General features: G+C 42.1%; 2 protein-coding genes across 4 annotated transcripts in view; one reads left to right on the plus strand and one right to left on the minus strand.

The window, feature by feature from the left end:
* Positions 1-634: 634 nt before the first annotated feature.
* On the minus strand, positions 635-9,617 carry cyb5a (cytochrome b5 type A (microsomal)). The gene is made up of 5 exons (XM_079291802.1): positions 9,328-9,617; positions 7,792-7,920; positions 6,598-6,627; positions 6,248-6,282; positions 635-1,358 (listed from the first exon to the last, which is right to left on the minus strand). The coding sequence occupies exons 1-5, from the start codon at positions 9,463-9,465 to the stop codon at positions 1,274-1,276; spliced, it is 417 nt and encodes a 138-aa protein (XP_079147928.1). The 5' UTR covers positions 9,466-9,617; the 3' UTR covers positions 635-1,273.
* A 690-nt stretch (positions 9,618-10,307) lies between these two features.
* Positions 10,308-25,031, plus strand: part of cUnh18orf63 (chromosome Un C18orf63 homolog) — a 35,647-nt gene continuing 20,923 nt past the window's right edge. Inside the window, exons 1-14 of one of the 3 annotated variants that reach the window (XM_079291607.1) lie at positions 10,308-10,415; positions 11,780-11,896; positions 12,193-12,271; positions 13,210-13,266; positions 13,348-13,459; positions 14,609-14,650; positions 14,981-15,057; positions 15,292-15,404; positions 16,107-16,203; positions 16,365-16,450; positions 17,065-17,251; positions 18,003-18,815; positions 19,233-19,313; positions 22,730-23,254. In XM_079291607.1, coding sequence (XP_079147733.1) covers positions 11,781-11,896; positions 12,193-12,271; positions 13,210-13,266; positions 13,348-13,459; positions 14,609-14,650; positions 14,981-15,057; positions 15,292-15,404; positions 16,107-16,203; positions 16,365-16,450; positions 17,065-17,251; positions 18,003-18,815; positions 19,233-19,313; positions 22,730-22,861 — 1,992 coding nt within the window. In that variant the 5' untranslated portion in view covers positions 10,308-10,415; position 11,780 and the 3' untranslated portion in view covers positions 22,862-23,254. Of the gene's footprint in view, positions 10,416-10,914; positions 11,024-11,779; positions 11,897-12,192; positions 12,272-13,209; positions 13,267-13,347; positions 13,460-14,608; positions 14,651-14,980; positions 15,058-15,291; positions 15,405-16,106; positions 16,204-16,364; positions 16,451-17,064; positions 17,252-18,002; positions 18,816-19,232; positions 19,314-22,729; positions 23,255-24,025; positions 24,136-25,031 lie in introns of those variants that run through there. The other 2 variants (XR_013772902.1, XM_079291606.1) reach the window with 2 other exon arrangements.

The raw sequence follows: 25,031 nt of genomic DNA on the forward strand, positions 1-25,031 counted from the left end.
TCTTTCCATGAATTATGAAGACGGTAAAACACAGAAGATCAATAATTAGTTCATAACTGACTCGTGAAGATTAAAGATTAAAATATATTTTCTATTAAATGTGTAATTTCTATGACGTTCCTTATTCATAATTTCTTTGACTTCTCTAAACAAACTTGACTCTTTTGATCTACTTGAAGGTTTTTTCCATCTCGTCTCTTGATGCTGATTTTCTCGATGAAGACGGTGACATCACGTTACCGACGCTTTCATCCACTCCACAGGATCTGATAACAATCAGCACCCAAAGTCAAACGCTTCCGAGTCCTTTTTATAATAATCCTGCAGCTGAATTCATTCTGTTCTCACGTGAGGATCCAGACCAAAGGTTCCTTCTGTGCATTTAAAGTCTTTAATGCTTTCAAACATTTTGCTAAAAGGTGAATTGTGCACAAAAGAGAACCTCTCAGATTGTGAAGTTGTCGTTCTATAGAGCCGCTTCTGCTTGTGGTGATTCACCGATTGTCCAATCTGCTGCTTTAACTCCGACACGTGGACGCTCTGCATCATGAGAAGATGATGTTGGTGCAGTTTTCCCAAAGTGTAATTTACAATGAAGCAAATGAGTGGAAGCAAACAGACTGATGATGGTTGTTGAACCAGTGAAAAGCAGTTTATCTTCATCACTGAGAAACAAGAGATTTCATCTGATCAAAACACAAACATCAAACCTGGAGAACACAGAGAAATCGGTTCCTTTTGGTTCAGTGTGAAGATGGAAATATTCAGTGAACTTCATCAACAATCATTGTGCATTTCATATCACACACAGCTGCATCGTTTGATTTACTTTATGTTGTATTCATAATCAGAACATCAACTTCCACCTAAAATCAGCTGAGTGTGCAACAGAAGTGACCACTTTCAGGTCGTCGTTGTCAAAAGAAAGAAAAAATAAACTGACGAGAGTTCTAGAAAGTTTAGCCTCAAACTAATCGAACTCATTTACATTCGGTTACAAATATATAAAAAGATGCAAATTATACATTAATTTCTACATGATTTCTACAAAACATCCGTAGTTCAAAGTGTCAACGTAAATTACTTCATTAGCATAATACCATGTAATTGGTTGGTTTTAACAGCATGAAATGCATCCTGGGTAGTGTAGTACTGGGAGTCAGTGAATCGAGAACATTATGTTTTAATCGACTGATCTGATGGTGATTGGTGGCTCTCCGCTGCCATTGGCTGATGCAGCTGTCTATTGATGACATCACAGCTGATGATGACGTCACTCGCTGTCTGTGGTGTAGATGCGGTACATCAGCGTGACGATGGCCGCCGCCAACAGGGGGATCAACCAGTTAGTCCACCAACTGTAAGAGAAGGAAAGCTAGTTAAATATATGACTAACCAACTGTAAGAGAAGGAAAGCTAGTTAAATATATGACTAACCAACTGTAAGAGAAGGAAAGCTAGTTAAATATATGACTAACCAACTGTAAGAGAAGGAAAGCTAGTTAAATATATGACTAACCAACTGTAAGAGAAGGAAAGCTAGTTAAATATATGACTAACCAACTGTAAGAGAAGGAAAGCTAGTTAAATATATAACTAACCAACTGTAAGAGAAGGACAGCTAGTTAAATATATGACTAACCAACTGTAAGAGAAGGAAAGCTAGTTAAATATATGACTAACCAACTGTAAGAGAAGGAAAGCTAGTTAAATATATGACTAACCAACTGTAAGAGAAGGAAAGCTAGTTAAATATATAACTAACCAACTGTAAGAGAAGGACAGCTAGTTAAATATATGACTAACCAACTGTAAGAGAAGGACAGCTCGTTAAACATATGACTAACCAACTGTAAGAGAAGGAAAGCTAGTTAAATATATGACTAATCAACTGTAAGAGAAGGAAAGCTAGTTAAATATATAACTAACCAACTGTAAGAGAAGGACAGCTAGTTAAATATATGACTAACCAACTGTAAGAGAAGGAAAGCTAGTTAAATATATGACTAACCAACTGTAAGATAAGGAAAGCTAGTTAAATATATAACTAACCAACTGTAAGAGAAGGACAGCTAGTTAAATATATGACTAACCAACTGTAAGAGAAGGAAAGCTAGTTAAATATATAACTAACCAACTGTAAGAGAAGGAAAGCTAGTTAAATATATGACTAACCAACTGTAAGAGAAGGAAAGCTAGTTAAATATATAACTAACCAACTGTAAGAGAAGGACAGCTAGTTAAATATATAACTAACCAACTGTAAGAGAAGGAAAGCTAGTTAAATATATAACTAACCAACTGTAAGAGAAGGAAAGCTAGTTAAATATATGACTAACCAACTGTAAGAGAAGGACAGCTAGTTAAATATATAACTAACCAACTGTAAGAGAAGGAAAGCTAGTTAAATATATGACTAACCAACTGTAAGAGAAGGAAAGCTAGTTAAATATATGACTAACCAACTGTAAGATAAGGAAAGCTAGTTAAATATATAACTAACCAACTGTAAGAGAAGGACAGCTAGTTAAATATATAACTAACCAACTGTAAGAGAAGGAAAGCTAGTTAAATATATAACTAACCAACTGTAAGAGAATGAAAGCTAGTTAAATATATGACTAACCAACTGTAAGAGAAGGAAAGCTAGTTAAATATATAACTAACCAACTGTAAGAGAAGGACAGCTAGTTAAATATATGACTAACCAACTGTAAGAGAAGGAAAGCTAGTTAAATATATAACTAACCAACTGTAAGAGGACAGCTAGTTAAATATGACTAACCAACTGTAAGAGAAGGACAGCTAGTTAAATATATAACTAACCAACTGTAAGAGGACAGCTAGTTAAATATATAACTAACCAACTGTAAGAGAAGGAAAGCTAGTTAAATATATAACTAACCAACTGTAAGAGAAGGACAGCTCGTTAAATATATAACTAACCAACTGTAAGAGAAGGACAGCTAGTTAAATATATGACTAACCAACTGTAAGAGAAGGAAAGCTAGTTAAATATATAACTAACCAACTGTAAGAGGACAGCTAGTTAAATATGACTAACCAACTGTAAGAGAAGGACAGCTAGTTAAATATATAACTAACCAACTGTAAGAGGACAGCTAGTTAAATATATAACTAACCAACTGTAAGAGAAGGAAAGCTAGTTAAATATATAACTAACCAACTGTAAGAGAAGGACAGCTCGTTAAATATATGACTAACCAACTGTAAGAGAAGGACAGCTAGTTAAATATACAACTAACCAACTGTAAGAGAAGGACAGCTAGTTAAATATATAACTAACCAACTGTAAGAGAAGGACAGCTCGTTAAACATATGACTAACCAACTGTAAGAGAAGGAAAGCTAGTTAAATATATGACTAACCAACTGTAAGAGAAGGAAAGCTAGTTAAATATATAACTAACCAACTGTAAGAGAAGGACAGCTAGTTAAATATATGACTAACCAACTGTAAGAGAAGGAAAGCTAGTTAAATATATAACTAACCAACTGTAAGAGAAGGAAAGCTAGTTAAATATATGACTAACCAACTGTAAGAGAAGGAAAGCTAGTTAAATATATAACTAACCAACTGTAAGAGAAGGACAGCTAGTTAAATATATAACTAACCAACTGTAAGAGAAGGAAAGCTAGTTAAATATATAACTAACCAACTGTAAGAGAAGGAAAGCTAGTTAAATATATGACTAACCAACTGTAAGAGAAGGACAGCTAGTTAAATATATAACTAACCAACTGTAAGAGAAGGAAAGCTAGTTAAATATATGACTAACCAACTGTAAGAGAAGGAAAGCTAGTTAAATATATGACTAACCAACTGTAAGATAAGGAAAGCTAGTTAAATATATAACTAACCAACTGTAAGAGAAGGACAGCTAGTTAAATATATAACTAACCAACTGTAAGAGAAGGAAAGCTAGTTAAATATATAACTAACCAACTGTAAGAGAAGGAAAGCTAGTTAAATATATGACTAACCAACTGTAAGAGAAGGAAAGCTAGTTAAATATATAACTAACCAACTGTAAGAGAAGGACAGCTAGTTAAATATATGACTAACCAACTGTAAGAGAAGGAAAGCTAGTTAAATATATAACTAACCAACTGTAAGAGGACAGCTAGTTAAATATGACTAACCAACTGTAAGAGAAGGACAGCTAGTTAAATATATAACTAACCAACTGTAAGAGGACAGCTAGTTAAATATATAACTAACCAACTGTAAGAGAAGGAAAGCTAGTTAAATATATAACTAACCAACTGTAAGAGAAGGACAGCTAGTTAAATATATGACTAACCAACTGTAAGAGAAGGAAAGCTCGTTAAATATATAACTAACCAACTGTAAGAGAAGGACAGCTAGTTAAATATATGACTAACCAACTGTAAGAGAAGGAAAGCTAGTTAAATATATAACTAACCAACTGTAAGAGGACAGCTAGTTAAATATGACTAACCAACTGTAAGAGAAGGACAGCTAGTTAAATATATAACTAACCAACTGTAAGAGGACAGCTAGTTAAATATATAACTAACCAACTGTAAGAGAAGGAAAGCTAGTTAAATATATAACTAACCAACTGTAAGAGAAGGACAGCTCGTTAAATATATGACTAACCAACTGTAAGAGAAGGACAGCTAGTTAAATATACAACTAACCAACTGTAAGAGAAGGACAGCTAGTTAAATATATAACTAACCAACTGTAAGAGAAGGACAGCTCGTTAAACATATGACTAACCAACTGTAAGAGAAGGAAAGCTAGTTAAATATATGACTAACCAACTGTAAGAGAAGGAAAGCTAGTTAAATATATAACTAACCAACTAAGAGAAGGACAGCTAGTTAAATATATGACTAACCAACTGTAAGAGAAGGAAAGCTAGTTAAATATATGACTAACCAACTGTAAGAGAAGGAAAGCTAGTTAAATATATAACTAACCAACTGTAAGACAAGGACAGCTGGTTAAATATATAACTAACCAACTGTAAGACAAGGACAGCTGGTTAAATATATAACTAACCAACTGTAAGAGAAGGACAGCTAGTTAAATATATAACTAACCAACTGTAAGAGAAGGACAGCTAGTTAAATATATAACTAACCAACTGTAAGAAGGAAAGCTAGTTAAATATATAACTAACCAACTGTAAGAGAAGGACAGCTCGTTAAATATATAACTAACCAACTGTAAGAGAAGGACAGCTAGTTAAATATATAACTAACCAACTGTAAGAGAAGGACAGCTAGTTAAATATATAACTAACCAACTGTAAGAGAAGGACAGCTAGTTAAATATATAACTAACCAACTGTAAGAAGGAAAGCTAGTTAAATATATAACTAACCAACTGTAAGAGAAGGACAGCTAGTTAAATATATAACTAACCAACTGTAAGAGAAGGACAGCTAGTTAAATATATAACTAACCAACTGTAAGAGAAGGAAAGCTAGTTAAATATATAACTAACCAACTGTAAGAAGGAAAGCTAGTTAAATATATAACTAACCAACTGTAAGAGAAGGACAGCTAGTTAAATATATAACTAACCAACTGTAAGAGAAGGAAAGCTAGTTAAATATATGACTAACCAACTAAGAGAAGGACAGCTAGTTAAATATATAACTAACCAACTGTAAGAGAAGGACAGCTAGTTAAATATATAACTAACCAACTGTAAGAGAAGGAAAGCTAGTTAAATATATAACTAACCAACTGTAAGAGAAGGACAGCTAGTTAAATATATGACTAACCAACTGTAAGACAAGGACAGCTAGTTAAATATATGACTAACCAACTGTAAGACAATGACAGCTAGTTAAATGTATAGTTAATTCACTAACCAACCAGTTAAAGCACCAACTGTAAAACATAAACAGCTGGTAAATTCCAAGTAATTAACCAGTTTGACCATAAACTGCAAGAGAGAGGCAGCTAGTTAAATATTTAAATAACCAGTTAAACCACCAGCTGGAACTAGTTTACTGATTAAACAGCTCACCAACCCAGTCAGACCAAAAAGTAGAGGACAGATACACAACTAGTTAAATGTAATTAACTAACCCTACACCGGCTGCAAAAGAGACAAACAGCTTGTTAAAATAAAGTGTCTGTGTGTGAGACTGTGCGTGTGTGACTGTGTGTGTGTGTGAGACTGTGCGTGTGTGACTGTGTGTGTGTGTGAGACGGTGCGTCTGTGACTGTGTGTGTGTCTGTACCTGGGATCATCCTTCAATGTGGTCACCAGTGTTTCCTGTAAAACACAAACATCATCAGACCTCAGCTGGTTTTAAAAGAAAGAAATGATTTATTATTTTATAGCTTTGATACAATTACTAATTACTCAAAATGAATAATAAGAATAAAACAAACGGCTTCAGTTACAAATGCACTCCAGTGATTTCAGTTTGCACTCTAACAAAAAGGTGCAGATTGCATTGCAGCCTACATTTCCCATGATGCAACTGCAACACACCTCCAGTTTTTACTTCTTATTTTTCTGTCAGACGTCAAAGTTAAGAACCTTGATGACATCACCATGACGTCATCAGGAGAGCGCTTCACTTACCTCATGGGAGGCGATCTTATCTCGGTCGTCCTGCAGACAGAGACACAGACAGTTAGTCCTGTCACATGACGTCCCCCCCTCAGACAGACAGTTAGTCCTGTCACATGACGTCCCCCCCTCAGAGAGACAGTTAGTCCTGTCACATGACGTCCCCCCATCAGACAGACAGACAGTCCTGTCACATGACGTCCCCCCCTCAGACAGACAGACAGTCCTGTCACATGACGTCCCCCCCTCAGAGAGACAGTTAGTCCTGTCACATGACGTCCCCCCCTCAGACAGACAGACAGTCCTGTCACATGACGTCCCCCCCTCAGAGAGACAGTTAGTCCTGTCACATGACGTCCCCCCCTCAGACAGACAGACAGTCCTGTCACATGACGTCCCCCCCTCAGACAGACAGTTAGTCCTGTCACATGACGTCCCCCCCTCAGACAGACAGACAGTCCTGTCACATGACGTCCCCCCCTCAGAGAGACAGTTAGTCCTGTCACATGACGTCCCCCCCTCAGACAGACAGACAGTCCTGTCACATGACGTCCCCCCCTCAGACAGACAGTTAGTCCTGTCACATGACGTCCCCCCCTCAGAGAGACAGTTAGTCCTGTCACATGACGTCCCCCCCTCAGACAGACAGACAGTTAGTCCTGTCACATGACGTCCCCCCATCAGACAGACAGACAGTCCTGTCACATGACGTCCCCCCCTCAGACAGACAGACAGTTAGTCCTGTCACATGACGTCCCCCCCTCAGACAGACAGACAGTCCTGTCACATGACGTCCCCCCTCAGACAGACAGTTAGTCCTGTCACATGACGTCCCCCCCTCAGAGAGACAGTTAGTCCTGTCACATGACGTCCCCCCCTCAGACAGACAGACAGTCCTGTCACATGACGTCCCCCCCTCAGACAGACAGTTAGTCCTGTCACATGACGTCCCCCCCTCAGAGAGACAGTTAGTCCTGTCACATGACGTCCCCCCATCAGACAGACAGACAGTCCTGTCACATGACGTCCCCCCCTCAGAGAGACAGTTAGTCCTGTCACATGACGTCCCCCCCTCAGAGAGACAGACAGTCCTGTCACATGACGTCCCCCCATCAGACAGACAGACAGTCCTGTCACATGACGTCCCCCCATCAGACAGACAGACAGTCCTGTCACATGACGTCCCCCCCTCAGACAGACACTGACCGGGTGCAGCTCTCCGATCATCATGGAGAGAGACATCTCTCGGGCGTCGCTGGAGTGTCCGACGTCCTCGAAGCTCTCGGTGGCGTCTCCTCCCGCCTGCTCCCTCAGCACCTCCTCTCCTCCAGGGTGCTGAGGAGGAAAACAAATGCACCCTCAGTGACTCAGCAGTCAGAGCAGGAAATCACTAAATGATGCAGTACCATCTACGAATATATCTAGTGGTATATAAAGTATCAAGTTCTGCATTTTGGCCGTCGCCATCTTTGTTTCTTTTCCAACCAGTGAACAGGAAGTGACCTTATTAGAGACCTGCCAATCACTGTAGCCCCGCCCTAAAGCATCCCCTGCTTTATGGTCTGTGTGACTCTAAATGGACCATAATGTACTAAATGAACATCATGCTGTATTGAAGAAGACTTGAAACTAGAGATTGAGACATAAACTCATGTTTACAATGTTTACTGAGGTAATAAATCAAGAGAGAAGTAGAGTCATTTTCTATAGACTTCTATACAACCAGAGGAGTCGCCCCCTGGTGGCCACTAGAGAGAATGCAGCTGTAACACATGAAGTTCTGACAGGTTGACTTCTGGCTTTAAGAAACCTAAAAAGCTGAGACTCAAAGGTCCACTTACTCGCTTTCAGCTGCATCTCACTGGCTTCATTATTATTCTAAAGTCAGGAATAAACTTTGTCGCTCACACTGACAGGAACACGTGTTTCTTATGTTCTACGCCCTCAAATATACGAGCGTCCTCGACTCAATGATTAACGGACTCCTCAAGGCCGGAGCTTCAACGATACAGCAGGTTGGTCCTCAGATGAACCTTTAAACTCCAAACAGAAGAACGCCCCAAAATATAAACACGATTATTAATCCTGTGAGTCTCGTTCAACATTGAATCAGAGTCCAGCTGAACTGAACACTCCCTGAACTCTGTGCAGCAAGAAAACTACGAGTCACCGTGACTAACGGTCAACCCTCTCAAAGCTTCATTCCAGACCTTTTATTACACAGACACGAGACGTTTGTCTGCAGGAAAGTGAACAATACAACATACATAATACATCTTTCATGAATTCTTGTTCATCTGGGTTTAAATGGAGCTTTTTTTTCCTTCAGAAACTCCCTCGTTCCTCTGTGATAGAGTCCAGATTACAAAAGAATGAAAGTTCAGTGATATCACCTTTGGTCTTCTATAACAAAGTCAGATTATTAACAAAATAAAAGTCTTTCATTTAAAGTGGCTTTAGCGAATACCTTTAATAAATACAATAGAACCAGGTTCTATTGTATTGTATTGTATTGTACTGTTTATTTCTTCACACCTGGACTGTCTCTTTTTGAGGTCCCTGAACTCACCACGGACCAGACTTTAACCAACTAAAGTCACATCTACAGACTCTTTGACAGAGAAGCGTGCACGAGTTATAAGTTATTTACACTAAAATAAACAGGAATCTGTTTGATGAAATGCTCCTGCACGTGAGCTCCGACAGTGTGTTTCCTGTGTGGAAGTTAAAGGAGTTCCTCACCTCCTCCAGGAACTTGGTGACATCGTAGACTTTGTTGCTGATGATGATCCACGTTGACGTGAACGTGTTATTCTGCTCGATCTCCGACAGTCTGTAATATTTCACTCCATCGGGACTTTTTCCCTCCTTTTCACCCATTTTTTTCTGGGACAGTTTTGACCGGAAAGAGCCGCTGGACCGTCGACGGTAGCCGTTAAATCGCGTGCTGGTGGTTATGTAATCCCACCGAGCGCAAACACACCGACATTTAACCCACTTTCTACCAACAACAGTCTGTAAAGTGTCAGCGGCGGTGCGTTCACGGCCGTCAAGCTGTGCAGAAACACAACACGAGCAGTTTGGTTTACATTTTCAAAATAAAAGTCTCGTTTAATTATGTATAACTTGAAACTGTGCCTCATACTACAGCAATGTTTCAAAATGTATCATCAATGTATGGTTGAAATATTTTATTCTGTTTTATTTTTTGAACATATTTGGATTATTTAAAATAGGCTTAAAAAACATTGGAAGATTTGAAAATACAACTGTTTGTCTCGTTTAGTGTTTATGTTAATACTTTCAAAACGTTGAAAATATCATCAGGGTTTTATGTTTCAAAATATTAGCTAACTTGAATGTTAAAATAATACACTTTATATGACTCTGACTTATAATAACTGTATCCTCTATTTTTTATTAATTTGGTCGTCTTGAAATCTCAAAACACCACTTTTTGATTTTTGAGACATTTATATTTTATTTTGGAAGTTTTATTTCTGGTAAGTGTGCATTTATTTTTGGTCGCTTCATGGAGCGTCAAAGTTCCAAACACTGACTGCCCCCCCCCCTCCCCATCATTCGAGCGTTACTATTGGTCATTTTCTTCCTTATCTATGAACGGGACTCTCTGATTGGTCTGTACCGCTGTCAGTCATCGGGGGGGGGGGGGGGGGGGGTGATGATGAGGCTAAAAGTTCACTTGAGTTCAGCAACTCACACAACTTCAGCAACTTTCAAGGAAAGCGCTTCCCACGCAAAGGGAGCTGCGCGCGGCGTTTTTCTGACGTGACGATTGTTTCACCTCTCCAAAGTTTCCTCAACACCAGGTAACATTTAAAATGGTGACTAAAGATGGCGCATTGTTTGGGTAACGTTTTATTTGATTCTTCCTCAGCGCGCTGGCGGGAGAACCCACTGATTTCAAGTCAAAGAGTTTGTATTAACACGATCTGTCACTCCAGAATAGAAATAATTTAATAATCCATATAGTCTCTTCTTCGACTGTTCTTCCTGTATCTTTCAATTTATTATGTTGGTTTTATATGGAAAATGAAAAATATAAAAATAATTAATTGTAATTAATTAAAATAAAGAATTTGAATACTATGTGACAAGTCATTTATGAACAGAGTGAGAGCTCTTCCCATCCACGTCTTCTACCATCTTTAGCTTCGAGCAAATATTTTTTTATCGTTTTATTTCATTAAATTGTCACTCTTCTTTCGTAATTGACAGGAAACAAAGATGTCCCTCAACATATAAGAACTATCTCGGTCCTGTGTGAATGTAAATATATCGTTGTTAAACTAAATATCGATATACAAACTGAAAAATACGGATATTTCACGGTCGGTAGCTAGGCTAGTTAGCTACCGCTAGCTTCTTGTTAGCTTGGTTGTTAGCTGTTAAGTGCTGCTATCATGGATACAAAGAGGTGAGTTTTAAAGGCCTAAATAACTATTATTTGTATTAATAATTATGTTTGCTAAATAATGTTTTTAACTGTAAAGTGTCTAAATGTTGTAATGTGCATAAGTTACCAGAGTTCAAAGGGAGTTGTTTAAATTACCATAAAATAACATAAATTCCTCAGGATAGTATTGTTAATTTATAATTTAATGGTTATTATTATTATTATTATAAAATATGTTTTGTCCCACAAACAGATATTAATTGGCATGTAAAACAGAGTAAAAGCAACAAATGAATAAAACAATTTAAAAATATTTTAATTATATTATTATTATTATTATTTATTTTTCTTATTTTTTTCTTACTTTTTAATACCTTTTAATTCACACGCCTTCATAATTGTTACTGGTCGGTTGTATGTCTTATTATTTAGATTTCTATTCCTACTTCTTAATGGTCTTTTATATAATTGTTTTAAATGTTTGTTTTACTTCTTTTGGTGTTTTTAACACGCGTTTTCCTATTATTATTATTATTATCATTATTATTATCATTATTATTATTATTTTATTGGTAACCCTACGTTCATGATTCATATTGAATCTGATTTAATTTTAAATGGTTTTAATAAACATGTTTAATTCACATTCCTCCTGGTCTGTTGCTTAATTATCTAGCTTTTCATTCCTACTTCTTAATTGTTTTAACTCGCGTATGTTATTGATTTGTTGTGTGTGTGTGTGTGTGTGTGCGTGTGCGTGTGTGTGTGTGTGTGTAGGATGAATCCCTCCATGTCGTTCCTCGCTCTTCCTCTCCTGAAGGATCTGGTCTGTGTCTCTGTGACTCTGCAGCAGGAGGACGAGGATCTGAGGAGCACACGGATTAAGACCTGCAGGTGAACGGCCATGAGTTATTCACATTAATTATATTTATGAGTTATTCACTCCTTAAAGTCACAGCCTCTGATAATAACTATGACTTCACAGCCGCGTGCAAACTAAAGCTTCATGGTCGTGTTTTACTGTGACACCTGAACGCAGCATGTGTGTGTGTGTGTGTGTGTGTGTGTGTGTGTGTGTGTGTGTGTGTGTGTGTGTGTGTGTGTGTGTGTGTGTGTGTGTGTGTGTGTGTGTGTGTGTGTGTGTGTGTGTGTGTGTGTGTGTGTGTGTGTGTGTGTGTCCGTGTCCACAGAGAGCTGGTTCTCCTCTACTCTGATATTTTGGCCTCTCCAGCTCTGGACTCCGTCTCTGACATCTCAGTGATCACATCTGTAAGAGACAAGTTCTTCTTCTACATTCTCACAAAACTCTTCATGGCACCTCAGACTAGTTCTAACTAGAGCAGCAGTGCATGATGGGAGATGTAGTCCAACATACTTACTTAGTTAACTGATCAAATATGAATGATCATTACAACTCTTCTGTTTGTAAAATCTACAATAAATATACATGAAGTGATAAATAAATAGTTAACTAAAGTGAAGTGGGCTTTATTATCTTAACTCTCGGCTCTTCAAAGACAAAACGTCCTCGCTTTCAAGGTCTGAAACTCATTTATCTTCACACACGACTGTTTACTGCTTAACATCTGTATTTAAAACCTAATTATTCATATTTAAAACGTATTTTATGAACCTCCATGATTCAGTTCATTAAGTCAACAAAGAGCTGCTGACTGAGGACATATTTAGAGTTATTTCATAGAAGTTATGAATTTATGGAGGTTTATTTTGTAGTATTGACAGATGTACTTTTACTGTGTGTAGCTGTAACTTCAGGAAACACTATGAGCTCCTCTCACTGACTGTTTTAAAGTAGAACTTGACATGGAAACACACACACGCTGACACACACACACACACACACACACACACACACACGCTGACACACACACACACACACACGCTGACAGCTCACGTAACGACCCTCTGTTCTCTCTGTCTTAGTGTCTCTGCTCTGGTTAACTGTATAAGTATATAATATTAAATGTGTGTTTAGAGTCATGTAGTGTTGATTCTGTCGCCCCCTGTGGACTAACATGGTACTGCACCTGAGCACCAGACTCCCTTTAGAAAACGTCTCATTCTACTGCAGCACGTTGACTATTTCACGAGAAAGAAACAGACCATCTTCTCTGTGATGGTCTGGTTTACTGATGGAGGTCTTATAGAGGATCAGGACCAGTTCAACGATATGTCTCTTTCTACAGATCCCATTCTTCCAGAGAGGCATCCTCCAGGTGTTTGTACAGAGACGCAGTCTGCAGGTGAAGTGAAGCATTTATTCTTCTGTGTGACGTTTCACTTTATTTGTAGTGGATGATAACTGTGTGTGTGTGTGTGTGTAGCTGGGCTGTCCTCAGTGTGTGTCTCCAGGTGTCCTCCAGTGTTGTCTGTCCTACTCTCTGATCACCCGATTGGCTCCCAGCTGGAACAAAGCCGGACTCTACCTCATCTCAGGTGAGTCTGTTCAACTTTGTGTTGGTGTGTTTTTGTGTAGAAAACCTTCCTTTTACAGCAGAGCGCTCAAAACACAGATTTAGTCAGTGGCGGCCGTGCATTTCATACCTGGGCCTTCACTGCTGTCCTGCAGCTGAAATACCACCTTATAACCACATTGTGGCGCCACAGCTCATTGTTAAGGCTGTAACTATGTACGTCTTCGGTGCGAGTCGTTTGAATGACGCTCGAGCATTTAGAGAATGCAAAACCTAAATTCAGGAAAATATAATGTTCTCAGCTGGTCTGGCTGTGGGATCCACCGTCAGTCCTTAATGACAAGCCGCGACCCAAAGAGAGTATCATGATTTTACTTTCACAACATGAACGTTGAACGCACCTCTCTGCAGCGTCTTTCCTCTCAGCACCTTGTGTCATGGTGCAGCTCAACTCACTCTCAATGCATTTTGATTGGTTGTCGTAAATCACGTGATGTGATTCACTACCCATCAGCCTCTGCTGGCTGTTAAGTTTTGGTTCACGATAGTCACGTGCTCGCCCACTGACCAATCACAGCGCACTCTGCAGCGCGTGCACCTGGACACGCGCGGCACGTAACGCTGACGTCATTATAGGCGGCTAACGGCCGCTGACACGTCAAAGAATACGCCCAACATGTCAAACTAAAGATCTGATTGGTTGAACACGATGACAATCAACAATATCGTCCCCATGTACTTTAACCTGCACTGCACAGAGCCGAGTCTGCAGACCTCTGGCAGAGACACAGAGAGGTGAGATCTGAGAGCAACTGAGAGCAACTGAGAGCAACTGAGAGCAACTGAGAGCAACTGAGAGCAACTGAGAGCAACTGAGAGCAACTGAGAGCAACTGAGAGCAACTGAGGAAGACAGTAGCTGTGCAATGAGAAAATAAGATAATGGGAAAATAATTTTATAAATTATAATACATGTAGTGCATTTAAGAAACATTATAAAATAAATTAAAACATTTTTTTAAATGTAAATATAGCTTTGTGATTGTGTTTCGGCCAGCAGAGAAGGCCTTGCAGGCCCTGACGGCCCGCCACTGGATTTAGTGAAGCTAAAGCTAGCTAGTTGCTAGCTCAGGGCTCCATATTTAAACAGACGGCGTGATGTTGTGTTTCAGGTAAAGACTTCCTGACTGAGAGCGGGCGGCTCAACGCTGTCGGTGAGTTTCACTGACCTGTGACACACCTTTGATTCACTGATGATCTTTGATCAGATTACAGAGAGAACCAGGAGGTGATGAGTTGTCTCCAGGACTCCTCCTGTGACTCCTGCACTCAAGCTCAGTTTCACTTTGGAACATGATTTGTGTGTTTATGTCTTCGAAATAACAAATAAGACACAAATGACGTTGGGAAAAACTATTTTTAACATTGTGTGTGTGTGTGTGTGTGTGTGTGTGTGTGTGTGTGTGTGTGTGTGTGTGTGTGTGTGTGTGTGTGTGTGTGTGTGTGTGTGTGTGTGTGTGTGTGTGTGTGTGTGTGTGTGTCAGGCATGGAGCTGAGCACCAGTGAGGGTCAGCTGTGCCTCAGCATTGAAGCCAACGCGGTCCGACTGCCACCGACCAGAGTGAGAGATTTGTGTTTAATTAACAAAATAAGAGTTTAGATGAGTTACAGACGTCGTAGTGTAAATGTTAAATATGTTTTATTCATTGAAGTGAGTGGTGCAGTTCAACAGGAAACTAATTACAGAAATGATCCCTCAATTCTTCTGTGAACTTTCCACCAAATTACATTCAAATGTGTCACAATTTCACTGTTAAATAAAGAATCATGACCCTTTAGTGTGTGTGTGTTCCAGCTGGAGGACTTTGACCTCCCTCCGTTGGTCCTGAGGAGGTTCTGTTCTGATCCAGACTCAGTTGTGGACCCGTCCTCCTCTGGAGGGGCTCTGTGGTGTCACGTCCTGCCCAGGTAGGAACAGCTCCGCCTGCTGGACACACCGAGACGAACACCTCCGACCAAACCGCTGCTCTTCTTCTGCACATCAAACACCGGCTGGTCAGACGCCAGTGATCGTTGATCATCCTGTCTGCTGTGTTCATCTGTTTAGATGATGTGACGTTACTGTAGAAGAGCTTGTTGATGTTGTTGGTGCTGTTCACCTGGTTAGAACACAGAGGTAGAACACGTTGCTGTAAACCTTGCTTTAAACAACGTGAGTTCACAACTTCAACACATTCATGACGTCGTTCTAGTCGTCCTCTGATGTTTTAATACAGCGACGTTACGTATTGTACCTTTAAGTTATTACAAATTAAAACAGAAATATACATTTATGTGACATTTTATTGATTAATTAATGGCTACATTATTTGTTTTCACATTATTTTGTCGATTAAATGGTTCAATAATTCATTTATTGAGTTTTATTTCATGAATTAATTTATTTGAGGTTTTATCAGCTTCTGTCTCACTTCATGTTGTGTTACTGACTGAGCAGCAGGGGGCGCTGCAGCTCCTCTACTCATCGTGTGTGTGTGTGTGTGTGTGTGTGTGTGTGTGTGTGTGTGTGTGTGTGTGTGTGTGTGTGTGTGTGTGTGTGTGTGTGTGTGTGTGTGTGTGTGTGTGTGTGTGTGTGTGTGTGTGTGTGTGTGTGTGTGTGTGTGTGTGCAGCATGAAGAAAGGTCAGATCATCACCGTCACACGACGACTACCCAGAGACGGACCCTTCAGGTCCTACAGAGACCTGCAGGACCACTGGAACCACCTGGTACACACACACACACATTTTAATACTGTTGAAAGAAATAATAAAAACTCATCCAAATCATAAATATCTCCTGATTTAAATTACAATTGTGTTCATTTAACTCTGTTTTAATGAGGGTGTGTGTGTGTGTGTGCGTGCGTGCATGCGTGTGTGTGTGTCAGTACGGTTACAGACTCCCAGATGCAGCAGAAGAAGAGATGGTGTACTGCAGCGTGTACTTCAGGCTGGTGGGGGAGAGACTCTTCACGTATCCTCACAGAGCATCATGACTGAACCGTGTTCATGTCAATCTGACCAATCAGACGAGATGAAAACATCAAGAGGAACATAGATTATGATAGAGACAATATATTTCAGTCTTTCTTACTTTGAAACACTTATTTGTCTGTAATTTAAACTCTGAACCCCAAAAAACCTGCAAGAAAAGCATGTTTTTAAAAACAATCGCCAACGCTGCACCGTTATCACAACCAGAACCAGCAGAGAGCAGAACGTTCCTTTAACCCGAGCAGTACCCTCTGAGCTCAGAACCTTCCTTTAACCCGAGCAGTACCCTCTGAGCTCAGAACCTTCCTTTAACCCGAGCAGGTACCCTCTGAGCTCAGAACCTTCCTTTAACCCGAGCAGGTACCCTCTGAGCTCAGAACCTTCCTTTAACCCGAGCAGGTACCCTCTGAGCTCAGAACCTTCCTTTAACCCGAGCAGGTACCCTCTGAGCTCAGAACCTTCCTTTAACCCGAGCAGGTACCCTCTGAGCTCAGAACCTTCCTTTAACCCGAGCAGGTACCCTCTGAGCTCAGAACCTTCCTTTAACCCGAGCAGGTACCCTCTGAGCTCAGAACCTTCCTTTAACACGAGCAGGTACCCTCTGAGCTGCGTCCGCCTGCAGCCGGTGCAGCGCTGCCCTCGGGTCGACCTGCAGGCGGCGCTGGGCTCCTTCCTGTCCGACGTCGGGGAGAGACTCCACGCCGTGTGCGGCTTCCCCGCTCGACTGACCGGCAGAGCCCGTCACCACGCGGTCGGGCTGAGCGGCGCTGCGGCGCTGCAGGTACGAGTACTGAACAGATGGAGGCGGTGGCGGAGCAGTAGCTCCTGTGAGAGGTAACAGCCGTACAGGCATCTCATTCAACCTGAGCGTGTGGTGGAGGAGAGGAAAAGAGACTGTTGGATCGTTTCCCACCTTGTAAAATGCTTCACACGGACTCTTTCTGTATGAGGAGGAGGAGGAGGAGGAGGAGGAGGAGGAGGAGCTCGTTCTCATAACACAGATGTGTGTCTCCTGTTGTCCACAGCTCACTTTAAAAGAAATGTTCCTCTGAACCTCATTCATCACGTGAGGAAGCACTTCAGTGAACTCTCCATGCAGCGTAAACCTTATTAACAAGAAATAATACTTTAACACATCTTCTGCTGGTCAGAGGGAGCGTTTTAGGTAAAAAAGCACAATATCAGTTATTCGTTGTAATAAATGTGTTGAGTCGTTATTCTCAAGTGTGTTTCATCGACTCAGCTTGATCCAGAGCAACTCAGATATTCCTGGTGTTCATGTGGAGGAGACGAGAACAAACTAAAGTCGTGTGTTTCTGCAGATGAAGTGTCTTCACATCCTCCTATGATGTTATTTCAGGTTTTAGGTTCTTGCATACAAACGGAAGCTTTTCCTTCCTCATAGAAACGTCTACAAAGTAGATTTAGTATTTTAATTCACGTCTTCTTCGACCTGCAATTCATGTATGTGTGTCTTCATTTTCTGCTTCTTTATGTTACATTGTCTTCTTCTTTCTCCTCTTCCTCCTCAGGTGTTTGGTGGTGAGCAGATCAACTTGAGCACCTCCTCCTCCTCCTCCATCAGGCCGGTCCTCACCCAGCTTCCTCCTCTTCCTCCTCCCCGACCCGTGAAGCCCTATTTTGGGTCTCAGCCTCCGGCCTGGACCCCTTTCACCCAGCAGGACGGAGCCCAGGGGCTTCTGGGTAACAGTCTGACACAAAGTCAAGGCTGCAGAGGAGACCCTTCATCATCATCATCATCCTCCTTCTCCTCTCTCTTCCAGACAGCTTCATCCCTCTCCTCCTCCTCCTGTGTCCTCCCTCCTCTTCCTCCTCCTCCAATCTTTGCTCCCAAACTGGTTCCCATCTTCAAGAACAAGCGTCCGTTGCGACACATCAACGTGTCCGTGCTGAGACTCCAGAAGCAGAGGGAGCAGCTGATTGGAGGAGGGGAGGAGAGGGGGAGGGTGACCCTACCTGCCTTCAGGATGAAGACCTCCACCACCGCTTCTTCGTCTGTTTCTTCTCTGTCGGTCGCGTCCCTCACGCTTCCTCCTCCGTTCAACCGTCGTCCTAAAGCTGCTCCTCAGCCAGCGGGTCACATCGGACTCAAACGCATCGCCGGCCTCAGTCCTGTGTCCAAGTCCAGACCCGGGTTCCTCCTGGCTCCACAGCCGGAGACCACCAAACCCAAGACCAGCGTGAAGTCCAGCTCTGACACAAATGCCTCCAACAAACGTCCTCCACCTTCTGACAGCTCCAACAAACGTCCTCCACCTTCTGACAGCTCCAACAAACGTCCTCCACCTTCTGACAGCTCCTTCAAAGACTCCTCCAGCAGACGGGTGAGGCGAGTCAGTAGGTTGGCTCAATCACTTTCTTGCTGTTCATAATGTAGAATCATGTTTAACTTCTACCAGCAGCTCCTCACTGTCGGTGGTCTGACCCCCACAGTTCACTGAGTTACTGTCCGCGGCTGACTTCTTTATTTAAAGTCAGCCTTGAAATGGAAACTGAAGTCGAGCTCTTGTTCTAACGACTAAGATCTCGATAGTTATTTGGTCCTTTTTTGTGATTTTGTTTTGCTGAAAGACTTATTTCCAATAAACTGAACACGTCTGTTAAACACAAGATTTAAAATGGTGCTTTTGTGATTCTTTGTGGAGAAACTCCATTCTATCAACTAATCGATGGTGTTGACAAACATGGTGTGAGTGTAAGTTTAACTCCTTGTTTCCTGACTTCCCCGTGTTGTGTTTCAGAGAGTTGTGTTTGAGGAGTCAAAGCCGAAGAAACCCAGATCATCGATACGAGACGTGGAGCAAATGGCCAGAAGCAACCAGGTCAGGAGCCGCACTGAACTTCTTCCTTATCTTCCTGTGTCTGTTGTTCCTTCCTCTTCTTCCTCACAACTCTTACTTGGTGAAGTCTGAGACGTGCGGGCCTGGTTATTTGTTTTATTTGGTAACTTTGGTCATTTGAGTTTTCCTCTGGCGCCACCTTCAGGACAAACTGGACAAAACGAATTATCAAGAAATTTTACTTTTTGTGTTGATGTCATTGTGAGAGTTGACAAAGTTTTCATCATTATTTCTTTGTGGACTTCCATGTCTGAGATGTATAACTGCACCGTCGGCTGTTTCTGGAAGCAGACTTAGTATTTGGCCGTCGCCGTCTTTTTCTTTTTTTTCAACCAGATATGACAAGAGAGGGTGGAGCTAAGTTACTGAATGAACATCATGCTGTATTGAAGAAGACTTGAAACTGGAGATTGAGAAGTAGTCATGTTCTCATAGACTTCTATACAACCAGAGGCGGCGCCGCTGCCCTGCTTGTGCTGTGGTGTCATTGCAGCGTCCTGGAGACGCGGTGCTGTCGAGTGTGTTGTTCTTTGAGTACGTCTGGACCTTGAGAAGAGAGAAATCTGGTGCGTAATGTAAAAGAAGAGACTTAAGAAGTGATGGATTTCCAGTGTGTCCACTCTTACTGTAGGTGCTTCCTCATAAACATGCTTTAGAAGAGGCCGCATACATCACGTGATGTATGAGAGTGAGGTAGCGCGATGAAGAGCTCACACACACACGGTTCTGTCGGTTTCCTTACAAACATCCTCTGAGAGGACGTTACGGTGATGGATGGTCAGCAGGAGGCGGAGCGCCACCGGGAGCTCAGCACTTTAGAACATCATTCATCAGTTTTACAGCTGCGCCCTGCAACTCCTCAAGAACAACACATCAGCGACTCGTTGACGGTTATTTACACAGCGTCTCCTTCTGGACAAATTGTTCCTCGCCAGACAAAACCGTTTTATAGGTGAGCTGCTGCAGACAGACTCTCTACTTGTGTTTAAAGTCTGCTGAACTCATTTCCCTCCACTCATTATCAGATATTCTTGTTAAATGTGAATGTTTAAATGTCAGATCCAACTTTAAACCAACTAGCAAACACAGAAGAGAATACAAGACGGGATGTAGTCAACGGTTTATAATCTAAACGATCACCTCCTTCACGTTTGTGGGTTTAGGCTCTCTTCTCTTCACTCTTGTTCTTCTGTCTTGTTTCTCACCTTCTCGCCACATTCATCTGCATGTCCGCGGTATTAGCATGTAGCATGTAGCATGTATTCTCCTCCCCGTCTGATGTGTTTGCAGGAGCGTTGGGTTTTACTCCCACAGACACATTTCAGCGTTCACAGCTATACTTACGAAAAACGATGACGTAGACGCCTGCGTTCGCTACTTGATCGGTTGTCAGCAGTCACGACGTGTCCTTCCCCGATCACGTGACCCTTTCCCCGGAACAACAGCCTCGACTACCGATCGACTGCCAGGTTAACTGACACGGAGACCTGACTACAGGTGTTGCTGACCTCGCTGTCTTTACTAGCAGCTGTTAGTGGAGCGATCAGCGAGCGGCGTGATCAGCGGCGGCACAACTATCAACGTTCACAAAGGAACAAAAGCTGAAACGCTCTCTAGGACGACAGACTTCAGCTCTCTCACTGTCCTCTCAGGGCTTCATCTCCTTGTGCCTCTCTCTCTCTGTCTGTCCTCTCTCTCTGTCTCTGTCTCTCTCTCTGTCTCTGTCTTTATCGCTCTCTTTCTGTCTCTCTCTCTTCCTCTCTCTCTCTTCCTCTCTGTCTCTCTCTCTGTCTCTGTCTCTGTCTCTGTCTCTCTCTCTGTCTCTGTCTCTCTCTCTCTCTCTGTCTCTGTCTCTCTCTCTGTCTCTGTCTCTCTGTCTCTGTCTGTCTCTCTCTCTCTTCCTCTCTCTGTCTCTCTGTCTCTGTCTCTGTCTCTCTGTCTCTGTCTCTGTCTCTCTCTCTCTCTTCATCTCTCTGTCCTCTCTCTGTCCTCTCTCTCTGTCCTCTCTCTCTTCCTCTCTGTCCTCTCTCTGTCCCCTCTCTCTGTCCTCTCTCTCTGTCCTCTCTCTCTCTTCATCTCTCTGTCTCTCTCTCTCTCTTCATCTCTGTCCTCTCTCTCTTCATCTCTCTGTCCTCTCTCTGTCCTCTCTCTCTTCCTCTCTGTCCTCTCTCTGTCCTCTCTCTCTTCCTCTCTCTCTCTTACTCTCTCTGTCCTCTCTCTCTCTCTTCATCTCTGTCCTCTCTCTCTGTCCTCTCTCTGTCCTCTCTCTGTCCTCTCTCTGTCCTCTCTCTGTCCCCTCTCTCTGTCCTCTCTCTGTCCCCTCTCTCTGTCCTCTCTCTTCCTCTCTCTCTCTTACTCTCTCTGTCCTCTCTCTCTGTCCTCTCTCTCTCTTCCTCTCTCTGTCATCTCTCTGTCCTCTCTCTCTGTCCTCTCTCTGTCCTCTCTCTCTTCCTCTCTCTGTCCTCTCTCTCTGTCCTCTCTCTCTCTTCCTCTCTCTGTCCTCTCTCTCTGTCCTCTCTCTGTCCTCTCTCTCTGTCCTCTCTCTCTCTTCCTCTCTGTCCTCTCTCTGTCCCCTCTCTCTGTCCTCTCTCTCTTCCTCTCTCTCTCTTCCTCTCTCTGTCCTCTCTCTGTCCTCTCTCTCTTCCTCTCTGTCCTCTCTCTGTCCCCTCTCTCTGTCCTCTCTCTCTGTCCTCTCTCTGTCCCCTCTCTCTGTCCTCTCTCTCTCTTCATCTCTCTGTCTCTCTCTCTCTCTTCATCTCTGTCCTCTCTCTCTTCATCTCTCTGTCCTCTCTCTCTGTCCTCTCTCTCTTCCTCTCTGTCCTCTCTCTGTCCCCTCTCTCTGTCCTCTCTCTCTTCCTCTCTCTCTCTTACTCTCTCTGTCCTCTCTCTCTGTCCTCTCTCTCTCTTCCTCTCTCTGTCATCTCTCTGTCCTCTCTCTCTTCCTCTCTCTCTCTTACTCTCTCTGTCCTCTCTCTCTGTCCTCTCTCTCTCTTCCTCTCTCTGTCATCTCTCTGTCCTCTCTCTCTGTCCTCTCTCTGTCCTCTCTCTCTTCCTCTCTCTGTCCTCTCTCTCTCTTCCTCTCTCTGTCCTCTCTCTCTGTCCTCTCTCTCTGTCCTCTCTCTGTCCTCTCTCTGTCCTCTCTCTCTCTTCATCTCTCTGTCCTCTCTCTCTTCCTCTCTCTGTCCTCTCTCTCTCTTCCTCTCTCTGTCCTCTCTCTCTTCCTCTCTCTGTCCTCTCTCTCTCTTCCTCTCTCTGTCCTCTCTCTCTGTCCTCTCTCTCTCTTCCTCTCTCTGTCCTCTCTCTCTGTCCTCTCTCTCTTCCTCTCTCTGTCCTCTCTCTGTCCTCTCTCTGTCCTCTCTCTCTCTTCATCTCTCTTCCTCTCTCTCTTTGTCTCTCAGTTGTCGAGGGTGAACTCTTCCACTCTGCTGTCCTGGCTGAAGGAACGAGGAGTTGTCATGGGGACGGAGCACAGGAAGGAGGAGCTGATGCTGAAGGTCACTAAGGTCACGGGCTGTCTGGACGAGGCCTGAGGCACGCGCCGTGTAATTAACAGACTTCCTCTAAGCTCCTCATTTAAAGGATTGAGTCTAAAGTGTGTCTTTATCGGTCTGAATCCTCTCGTCTAATTGAGATGCTGAAGATTTTCCAAAATGTCGTATGAAGTCACGGGGGGGGGGGGGTTCAGACAGGAAGTGACACACTTTGGGTTTTCTTTCCTCTGTTTGTTTGACGTGAGTCATCAGAGGTTTGTTCTGATATGATAATACATTGTTTCACTGCAGGTTTAGTTCCTTCATTCAGCAGCTCCTCATGTTCTGTCAACAAACCTTTGACTTCAGAACGAGTTCTCCACCTCTTAGAAACACAGACACTCAAATAAACCTTGATATCGAGAGGACTTCTGTATTCTACAACAAACCTTTACCTGTTGATGCAGTGTTCATGCAGCTCTTGCTTCTTTGTTGTTAAGAAATGTACAATTATATTTATATCTTGAAGTTCTGTGGATAAATTGTGAAATTGAAGTGAGGAAGTTCTTTCCTTCTGCTTGTTCTCATTCATTGTACCTGTGTGTTCTCCAGGCTGTTTAGATAGCTGCCACACACACACACACACACACACACACAGATATGTCCAGTCGACCATGCGTTAGTTTACATTATTCCCATCGTGTGTGTGAGAGAGAGAGAAAAGCCTGATCCTATATATATATATATATATATATATGTATATATATGTATATATATATATATATATATATATGTATATATATATATATATATATATATATATATGTATATATATGTATATATATATATATATATATATATGTATATATATATATATATATATATATATATATGTATATATATATATATATATATATATATATGTATATATATACACACACACACACACTCCTCGTGTCGTCTCCTCGTCCCGACACAGAAACGTCTGTTTATTTTCTGTAATAATCCAAATGGAGGAATCTGATTGGCTGTTAGTGGAAGACACGAGTGATGACGACTTCCTGTACTTCATCCCTGAAGCACTTTATTCATGTCGGACGTTTCTCTCCTCAAGACTTCTCCGTGTGAAGTCTGTTTCCCACAATGCATTTTGTTCCCCCCCCCGGTCAGGAAACTCAACCCTGAGCTATGGGAGGCTGAGGAATTCCTGTGTGTGTGTGTCAGATTCCCTGCAGGTGATGTCACCGCTAGCTGTCAGGTGTTTCATCATTTTCACTCTCTGGATATCAACAGTGTGAAGCATCTGGCTCGATCCCACGACTCCCATCTGAAAGGTCCGACACACACACACACACACACACACACACTCTGTATACGTATCAGCTGACAGTCTGGAGCAGTGTGTGTGACAGAAACCTCTCCGTGTTAAGAGGCTCTTAGAGGTGGAGAAACTAAACTAAACTGAGTTTGAATGGACTTTAAAGGGACAGTTCACCCCAAAATCAAAAGTACCGGGAACTATTTTCTCTTTACCGAAATAAACCCGCCCACCGTATCACCGCGCAGGAGGAAGTGCGTCCGCCATCAACCTTTACATCTCATGCATAGTTTATGATTTTCTTTCAGAACCTTTGTTTCTTTCTGCTGAAAAGATGGTGAAAGGCGACCCGTTATTTCCATTTTATTCCCATTATTTACCAATAATTTCCTATAAATCCCTGTAATTCTATGGTCTCTTGATTTATTCCCTCAGTAAACATTGTAAACATGAGTTTATGTCTCAATCTCTAGTTTCAAGTCTTCTTCAATACAGCATGATGTTCATTTAGTACATTATGGACCATTTAGAGTCACACAGACCATAAAGCAGGGGATGCTTTAGGGCGGGGCTACACGCTGATTGACAGGTCTCGTCTCTACGTCACTTCCTGTTCACTGGTTGATAAAAAAACAAAGATGGCGACGACCAAATTGCCGAACCTGAGTTCAAAACGTCCACAAACCAACGAGAGACGTCCGCTTCTTGTCGACGGACTTGTTGTTTTGAAGGTTTAACTTCAGCTCGGTCAAAACGCATCGAGCGTCATTGAACCAGTGAGAGACTGAAGCAGCGGTGCTCTAGAACCATGATGAGGACTCACTCCTCCTGAGTCTCTGGTCTCTGGTGGTTCTGTTGCAGCTGGTGAGCGGGTTGATTCATCAACTGTGGGATCTGTCTCGACTCACGCCT

This window comes from Melanostigma gelatinosum, assembly GCF_949748355.1.
Source record: "Melanostigma gelatinosum genome assembly, chromosome: 20".
Classification (NCBI taxonomy): Eukaryota; Metazoa; Chordata; class Actinopteri; order Perciformes; family Zoarcidae; genus Melanostigma; species Melanostigma gelatinosum.